The sequence below is a fragment of the Podarcis vaucheri genome, assembly GCF_965113315.1.
Source record: "Podarcis vaucheri genome assembly, chromosome: Z".
Taxonomy (NCBI): domain Eukaryota; kingdom Metazoa; phylum Chordata; class Lepidosauria; order Squamata; family Lacertidae; genus Podarcis; species Podarcis vaucheri.
Genome location: NC_138758.1, coordinates 49,249,012 through 49,258,421, shown reverse-complemented (window position 1 = coordinate 49,258,421; position 9,410 = coordinate 49,249,012). Strand labels below are relative to the sequence as shown.

Sequence of the window (9,410 nt, the reverse complement as noted above, 5' to 3'; positions counted from 1 at the left end):
AATATTTTACTTTTTTAACTACCTCTATCCCACTCTGTTGTTGCAATATATCTATCAGATCTTGATTCATATTCTTAACTAACATTTTTATTTTCTTTTTATTTAATTTAAAACCTGCTACTTGTCCAAATTGTTCTATTTTTCTAGTGCTTCTCTAGCACTAGTTAATGGTTCTTCCACTGTTATAACCAAGTCGTCCACAAACGCCTTTAATTTATATTCTTTCCGACCGACAGAAATTCCCTTGATTTTTTCTGCTTTTCTCATTTTATTGACTGTAATGAATAATAATGGAGAGAAAGGACAACCCTGTCTTGTACCTTTCATAATTTCATTCCCCCCCCCCGTTAATACATTGTTTACTATCAATTTAACTTTTTGATCTGAATATATCACTTTTATACCTCTTACAAAAGATTGTCCCATTTCCATTAATTCCAAATTCTTTATCATAAATTCCTAAGAAATATTATCAAAGGCCTTTTCTGTATTTACAAATATCAACGCCGCTTGCTTATCATTCCTGGCTATCAAATACTCAATTATATCAACTACAGTGGTACCTTTGGATATGAATGGGATCCGTCCCGGAGCCCCATTCGCATCCTGAAGTAAACGTAAGACGTGACTGTGTGTCTGCGCATGACATTATTTTGAACGTCTGCGTATGCGCGAGCGGCGAAACCTGGAAGTAACATGCTCCGTTACTTCTGGGTTGCCGCGGAACGCAACCTGAAAATATTCATCCCGAAGCTACTTCATCCCGAGAATGACTGTACGTTCCTTATGTTATCTTTCATTTGTTGTCCTGGAAGAAAGCCAGCTTTATCTTCATCTGTTCCATCTAGCTCAGTGTTGTTGACACCAGCTGGCAGTGGCTCTCCAGGGTTTCAGGCAAGTTACATTTCCCAGTCCTAAGTGGAACTGCCGGGGACAGAATCTGGGACATTCTGCACGCAGAGCAAGTGCCCAGTCGCTGAGCTATGCCTCGTAGGAGCTAGAGGGATATAGGAAGCTACTTTATACTGATTCAGATCCTTGGCCCATCTATCACAGTGTCACCTACACTGACTGGCAGCAGCTCTCTGGTGGTTCATATTGGGGATATCCCCAGCCCTATTTGGAGATGCTGGGGTTGAAACTGGAACCTTCTGGATGCAAAGTGGATGCTTTGCCACAGAGCTACAGTTCTCCCCCCACCAAGTTCCTCCAGCATGGGAAGACTGGTGGGGTGTCACAAGGCTTGCTCTGTTCTTACACCTTGAGATTCAGCAGTTTATATTTGTCAAGAACTATTTTCCTGTAGGATCAAATCAACTTAATATGCTTTATTTAGCATCTCACTGGGCACCTGCAGCTCTCTCTGGCATCAAAATGAGGTGGAGGTGCTCAGCACCCACTCTGATTCACGCACGAGCCTGGAATTTGCCGCTTGCTGCCAGATGATGCAGGGACAAAATAACAGGGCCGAGAGAGAGAGAACAGTTGCCATGTCAACATATATTTGTGTCCTCCCTTTCGAAATCTGTTGCAAAATGAGGCAAGCTGCAGTTCGGGCAGCATGGTAGATGCTGGCCCAGGTATTATTTTAGACTGTATGCTAGGTGGAGGTGTATATGGTGCACTGGATCCTCCTGCCATTTTAAGGTAATTTAACAGGTTCCTGTGTCCTCTCCCTCTCTGAGAATTTAGGAAGCAATGAAACTGCCTCATGCACATTAATAGGCAAGTCATTAGACTACTGTTGATAACATAAGAGACATCCTGGATGAGACCAAAGGTCCATGTTGGCCTGCATCCTTTCCTCACGTTGGCCAACCAGGTATCTCTGGGGGAACCACAAGCAAAACCTGAGTGCAGCAGTGCTCTCCTCTCCTCTTGTGACTCCCCGAAACTGTTATTCAGAGGCATACTGCCCCCAACAGTGGCGTTAGAACACAGCTTGTGGCTAGGAGCCATTTGGAGCCTTATCCTCCATGGGTTTGGCATGATTCTCTTTTGAAGCCATCCAAGTTGGTGGCCATCACTCGGTCTTGTGGGAGTAAATGTCATAGTTCAGCTACGTGCTGTATGAGGACCAGGGCTCCACCCCCCCAGCCAGTTCTCGCTGGAACTCAGTTCCTGCACATCTCAGGTGAGCGCCATTGCAATTATAAGAGAACAAGGGAGGAATTCAAGGTGAGTTCTGGCACCTCTTTTTCTAGAAAAATAGCACTGGTGAGGACATTCTTCCCAATACTGTTTTCAGGTTTCCTTGTTGCTGCACCCGGATTGAGCTTGTGCACTCACTTTCCCCCTCCCCATTTTCTCAAATGAATCATCCCTCCCCTTTTTGTTCAGAGCAAACTGCAGTGCACTTGTACATTTCCATCCACGTGTTCTCCTAACCATGATTACGGTAACTCAAACCATCTTGCAAACCCGCTTCTGACCATGGTTGCAAGCTGTGGTCCAGATCTGACCATAGTTAGTGAAAAGGGCAGTGCAGATGTTATATACCAGGGGTCAGCAAACGTTTTCAGCAGGGGGCTGGTCCACTGTTCCTCAGACCTTGTGAGGGGCCAGACTATTTTTTTTGGGGGGGGGATGAATGAATTCCTATGCCCCACAAATAACTCAAGAGATGCATTTTAAATAAAAGCACACATTCTATTCATGTACAGTGGTACCTTGGGTTAAGTACTTAATTCGTTCTGGAGGTCCGTTCTTAACCTGAAATTGTTCTTAACCTGAGGTACCGCTTTAGCTAATGGGGCCTCCTGCTGCTGCCACACCGCTGGAGCACGATTTCTGTTCTCATCCTGAAGCAAAGTTCTTAACCCAAGGTACTATTTCTGGCTTAGCGGAGTCTGTAACCTGAAGCGTCTGTAACCTGAAGCGTATGTAACCGAAGGTACCACTGTAAAAACACCAGGCAGGCTCCACAAATAACCCAGAGATGCATTTTAAATAAAAGGACACATTCTACTCATGTAAAAACATACTGATTCCCAGACTGTCAGCGGGCCGGATTTAGAAGGCGATTGGGCCGGATCCGACCCTCAGGCCTTAGTTTGCCTACCCATGTTATATACGGTTAACTCCATAAATGAGAAGGAGAGGAGGGTTCACACAAAGGAGAGGAAGGGCCAAAAGAAGGATAGGTGATGTTGCAGGAGAGCTGCCAGGGGATTCCTGATTTCTTGTGCACATTGCTTCCAGAGATTCCTTTCTTCCAAAGGAAAGAGGGAACCTGTGGGTGCAACTGCCAAGATTATTCCCAACCCAGTCCAGGGGAGACATATTCAGAGGATGAGGCCTGGGACTCTGCAGAGAATGCTGCTCCCCCCCAACCGAAAACCTGCATGCAACGCTCAATAGTCCAAAGGCTTTCTGAAAAGTCACATATCGGGGATGCCTTGCCTGGGTTCTTCAAGGACCCCACCTCAAGCCCCAGTGCTGAAAATAAAAGAAAGGTGCCTGTACTCACTGTGCCCCACTTTTAACATTTGGGGGTGGGAGGGAGGTGCCAGTACTGCATACCCTTGAGTACCCCCAGAAATCAAGCCCTGTGTTCCAGGCCTCGTGAGTGAAGGTGGCAGATGACCCTGTGGAAAGCCCAGAGCTCCCAGGAGAGCATCTATTTGGCTGCCAGACAACTTGGGAGGAGAGAGAAGACCCAACTGCAGGCAAGGGTTCAGCAAGAAGCAACGGACCTGGTAGAAGAGAACTGCCAATGACTGTACAAGTCTCTCCATGTCCTCTCAACCTTTGCTGAGTTAGCTCCTTTTTGAGCTCATTGATCTACAGTTCTGCTCCCTCCAACCTCATTGAGTATGGAGTCCATTGTTTTACGCATCACCCAAAAACAGGAACGGCATCACCCTCACAAAAGGACAAATATTTGCATTAAAAAATGCACATGCTGATCTATATGCATCCCTATCTTGACATCTATCGTTCTATCATTCTATATGTTGACATCTATCATTCTATCTCTTGCTTACAGCAAAGGATGGGGGATCTGTGCCTCTCCAGCTGCCACCCGTACCAGCAGAGGTCAAGGATGGTGGGAGCTGAGGAACAAGGACACCTCCGCACCCGCACCCCCAGTATATGAACTGAACTTGAATTGGGGAAGGGGACGGGAGACCGAGGGAAACCAAAGGGAAGAACTACGACTCCCATGAAGCTCTCTGAGCCGAGTGGCTGCTGCGGATCCCCCTCTGGCGGCGATTGTGAGCAAGTACTGTACGTTCTCGATCCGGCTTAGGACCAGGTGGCCAAAGGCAGCTTCATTCGTGGTAGGCAGCGCTGCTGCAGAGACCCGGCGAGGAGCCTGATTTAGGCGGAGCGGGGTGCGGGGCTGCTGAGAGGAAAGGGAGGGCGCTGCAGTAGCAGCCCCCTCGGGCACCTCCAAGTCCCAGGGCTGGGAAGGTGGGCAGGACTCCCATCTGCGCGCGCGCAAAAAGGAGACACGCACCGATGAGGACTTGGGGGGCCACAGACGAGCCGTCGACGAGCCTTTGAGACGAGAGCCCCCCACCCTCCAAAAAAAATAAAAAGCCCTCCGAGAGAGACGCTTTGCAAGCCGCTGGAGACGTGAGATCTCTCCCCGCCGCGCGCAGCAGCCATGGGGAACCGAGGAATGGAGGATCTCATCCCCCTGGTCAACCAGCTCCAGGATGCCTTCGCTGCCATCGGCCAGAATGCCAACTTGGACCTGCCCCAGATCGCTGTGGTCGGAGGGCAGAGCGCCGGGAAGAGCTCCGTCCTGGAGAATTTCGTCGGAAGGTAAGGGAGCCGGTGGTGTTTATTTAAACCATCTATTTTATTTCATACCATCCCCCCGCGCCTTAATTAGTCCTGGGCTTCTGTGGATGCTCGTGCGGAGCAGACATCCGGCTTAATGCGCGGAAGTCCCCCTCCTGCCGCCCTTGCCCAGTGGAAATCCGAAATAGCGGGGAAACGGAGGCTGGGGAAGGGGAGGGGAAGGATCTGGAGCCGCTTCGGCTCCCTGCGATGGGGGAGCGGGAAAAGCTCTCCCCCCTCTCACGCCGCCATTCCTCAGCACTGCGGATGCGCCCTCCGCGCCGAGGATGTTGCAGAAAAACAGGAAGCCCCCGTGATTGGCAGGTGACATTCCACGAGCCATCACCTTCATCAGGATGGAGGGGAGGCTCCGCATCCTTCCTCCCTCCCCGAAGGGATAAGATAATGTCCCTGTTTACTGGCAAGCCTCCAGAAGCGGCGCGTTTGCGTTTCACATACGCTAAAACTAGGGGGAAATCTATAGATGTATGAATGTGTGTGTGTGTGTGTGTGTGTGTGTGTGTGTATACACCTCTGTCTCCTTCTCTTTGGGTGGGTATGAAATGTAATCCCTGCCCTGAGAAAGAGATCACGATCGGTTTCAGTGAAAAGAAGCTTGCCGTGTACGTCTGAAGGGAAGGGTGGAGGTGAGCATCACTGTGTGCACAAAATTTGAAGGGCGCGTTATAGCAACATCGCCCGCCGCCACCTCCGCTGTTCGTAGGAGTGATTTACTGCACAAAAGCAGCCATTTGGGGTCGGGGGGGGCGAGTTGTAAGAGGAAGAGCGAAAGGAAGCAATCCGACGTCTGGTGCTGTGCTGTGTCCACATCACCGCGCAGGGGGAGATTTGGCGCTTTTAATCCTAAATCATTTATTTATTTAGAGAGGCGGGGGGGAAGCTCTATGTAGGAAGGCAGAATTCAGAATAGCTCCTGGGGCAGAGCGAGGCTGGGGAGAGAGTCCGTCTCTTCCTCTGTTTCTTCCTCTCCCCCCCCTTTTTCATTATGTTGCCAGAGGGCAATTGCAGGGCTGCGGTGAGGGGAGGGGGTGGGCAGATAGGAAGGAAGAGGAGGTTGCTTCAAGGAGAGCGTTTGCCATCTCCAGTCTTCTGGAGATTTTCAAAGCCCGGACAAAAGCCTCTCTTATGTTATGTAATCTCAAGATGGTAAAGAAATATAATGGTAGGGAGCTTAGCCATATTTTTTGGATTTTCTGTCTTTGGATTCAGCATTCTCTCCCTCCCTCTCTTGCAAAATGATGCAATTTATGCATCAATGTGTGTTTTTCCACATTACAATTTCTGAAGCTGCTTATAGGGGTGCAGAGAAGAGCCAAGTGTAACAGTTCTGCTGGTCACATATGAAATGCGCTCCTTGTCAAGAAATGTATTAGTGATGCACCACACATTCACTGCCAAGATGTGCTAAGGACAGTGCCTTTCCCCTAGGAGGTATTTGTCTCCTCTGTTTATAAGCCTCGCCTCGGACACAATCCTGCACCAGGTGAAATTCCAGGAAGGACTGGGGGGGGGGTTAATCGAATGCAGCACACCTTTTGCTTGCATATATTTGCCTGGTTTCACAGGGAATTAGTTACCCAGCAGATAATAGATGGGAGGTGGTTATTGACTAGGCCAGCTAGCAATATAGCTTAGCATCTCTTAGGTATACTCTTCTCTGCGTATCTTGGGTGATACCATGTTGAGGATCCAGAGGGGAAGATGAAATGTTTGCTCCTTGATAAGGAAAATCAGCATTTTGGGTGCTCCCTTTTTATAGTAAAATACTGCTGATGGTTTACTTTCATGTGACCTTCAAGCCAACCTCCAGAAACCTCTGCAAATAGCAGGCGATCAGGAAAGGTGGCTCACACAGGCTGTTCCTGCGGGACACTTATGAGCTGGCTGGTAGCGTTTTGATGCTTATTTTAATCCTTTTCAATTGGGAAGAATTCACTAAGGCTAGGAGATTGGTACCTTGTGATTCCCACTAAGAGAAGAGGGGCTTCTGGAAACAAGCCGTATTTCAGTTTTCTATACAATATAGTTGTGTCACCCTTCCCTCTCTCCATGTCCACAATGAAAATTTGTGTGTGTGTCTTTTTAAAATAGCATTGATACCTTTGCATCTCAAATGGCTGCTTCCAGCTCCATTCTTAACCAAAATGACCTGAGAGCTGTTGAATTTCATTTAGGATCAGCACTGTTAAGAGACAGCCCAAGCTGCAAAGCTGTATGTCTCTACTGCTGCTTCCACAGCAAAAACCTAAAACAACAGACATCCAAGGGGTCTGTTTATTATAGGATTGAAAAGCCTTCACTGGGTGCACATTTGGAATGTCCTGAGGTTTTTGTTTGCATGACCAGGTTGACTGTAGGTGGAGTCAGTCAATCCCCACCTTGCAAAGACACTTATTGTTGTCATCAAATCAGCTGAAAAAAATGGGGGCCTGCAGCTGAGGTGGGGTGGGGGAGTTGGCTAGACCTTTTATTCATCAGCTGTAATGTGGGCTGATTAAAAAAAATGTCCTTATTGCAAAAAGTCCATAATCTTTTAGGGAAACAGGTTTTGGGGAACCATGCAACCTGGATTTGCTGGTACGAGATTGAATCCCACCTCCAAAATAGTGACAGACTGGAAATATCCTTTGGCCATGAGATGAGCAATGCATTCATATTTCTGTTGTTTACTTGAGTGCCTGGTGGATGGAGGGCAGGTGAATGAATGGATTTCTGCATTTTGTCCTCTTCTGATGGGTCTTTTCTCCAAGAGAGCCTATGGGGATGTGACCTCACTAGATTTCCTCTGGTTGTCTCCATGGCAGCAGATTCACAGTGCTGCAGTTTCTTTAGATCTTGAAGGGTTCAAGCAGAGCTGTTGAGTGCGAGGGCAGAGGAAAAGTTAAATCCTTCCAGATAAATTATTGGGGGGAAAGGGGCTAAGATGCCATCTCCTGATACCAAATGCCGTCAGAGGGCTAAGTGGCTTAGAAGACTGGGTTGGGGAGTGTGGTGTGTTTAGCCTATTGTAACTGCATTTGAAATGCTATGTAGGTTGTTTTACATTACAGCAGCAAATTGTGAAGATGGCAGCAGGCAGCTGTGTTTTGATAACATACCCCTTTGGCTGTGTCTGATAGCTTAAAACCCCCCCTACAAAACCATTCTATAATCCTGCTGAATAAGTGTGTCTTTTGAATACTGGCTTCTGAACGGTCTGGGGCTGCAGTTACACACACACACACATACCCTGAATAAAAGGAGGTACAAAACAACATAGTGTAGATTGGCTTCAAACAGGGTCAGAAGGATGCACAGGCCTTCTGCTGACCTGATGAGTAGCAGGGGAATAACTGAGTCTCTTCAGAGTCTGAAATCATGACAATCAGGCTGACTGTGCTTTACACACACATTGACTCTATGCACTGAAACCTCCAGATTTTAAAATTATTGTTCTTTAAGCAAATCTTAGAATTCTTTCATGAAGGCCTCTAGTCCGCCATTTGCAGACCCGGCAGAGCGGGGGCCATTTTTTAAGGAGTGGAAAGTGGTTCTGTTAAGGCTTGAAGGCAAAAGTCTGGGGCCCTCATCTGAATGAGCAGGAATGGCCCCCCAGCACAGCCACATTTTATCCCAAGAGGTTTAAGTCCCTTAAAAACAACAACAACCATTTATAACCCGCCTTTCCTCCAAGGACCACAAAGTGCACACATTTTATGTATTTATGTATATTGTTTTCTTGCATGAGGATAGCAGTGACAGTAAACAGAAACACCAGTCGCAAGGTCTACAAATGAAATACAAAATACAGTGGTACCTCAGGTTACAGACGCTTCAGGTTACAGACACTTCAGGTTACAGACTCCTCTAACCCAGAAATAGTACCTCGGGTTAAGAACTTTGCTTCAGGATGAGAACAGAAATCGCACGCTGGCAGCATGGTGGCAGCGGGAGGCCCCATTAGTTTCAGGTTAAGAACTAATCTCCGGAACGAATTAAGTTCTTAACCCGAGGTACCACTGTACAACCTGTAACCACAAAGCCATTATAGAGATGATCTCAAATCATATAATATCTCGCACATACAAATCTAATCTAAATCTTGCAATACAGTTCTAAGTGTGCAGCGATCAATTGTTCATAGTTGATGAAGGACGTCAGCCCAGCAATACCCTTCTCGCCACTTCTGGTAATGCCTCGTATTCTCCCGCAAGGTGGACACACGATTATCCAACTGCCATTTTTCCTCACAGCCACCCGGCAAGGTAGGTTGGGCTGAGAGAGTGTTTCTGGCCAAGTGAACTACATGGCTGAGTGGGGATTAGGAACCTGGTCTCTCAGGTCTATGGCTAGTGCTGCTACCACTATATCACACTGCACAAGTCCCTAACTGCACCACTGACGGTGGAAGGTGCCTGGAGCAAGCAGAAAGCTGTAGACTACAGGCTACAGCCAGTGACCCCAAATGAGGGTGTTAAGCAGAGCAAGGAGATTTAAGCTGGAACTACAATGGGATTGGTTCTTCCAAGACCGTGGCTGGATCTACACTGACCTGTTTAACATTATATCCCCCTATTAGAACGATATCAGATATGGCGTTCTAAAACGACCCAGGACAC

At 47.6% G+C, this 9,410-nt stretch overlaps 1 protein-coding gene across 20 annotated transcripts in view; it reads left to right on the top strand.

Moving 5' to 3' along the window:
* Positions 1-4,222: 4,222 nt before the first annotated feature.
* DNM1 (dynamin 1) overlaps positions 4,223-9,410 on the top strand; it is a 129,376-nt gene continuing 124,188 nt past the window's right edge. For 8 of the 20 annotated variants that reach the window (XR_014215876.1, XR_014215877.1, XR_014215878.1 and 5 more), the window contains exon 1: positions 4,227-4,773. Coding sequence is in view for 16 of the 20 variants with exons in the window: in XM_082208865.1 (XP_082064991.1) it covers positions 4,613-4,773 (161 nt within the window). In the remaining 4 variants the exon portion in view is untranslated. Of the gene's footprint in view, positions 4,774-9,410 lie in introns of all 20 variants that reach the window. The other 12 variants (XM_082208863.1, XM_082208862.1, XM_082208861.1 and 9 more) reach the window with 5 other exon arrangements.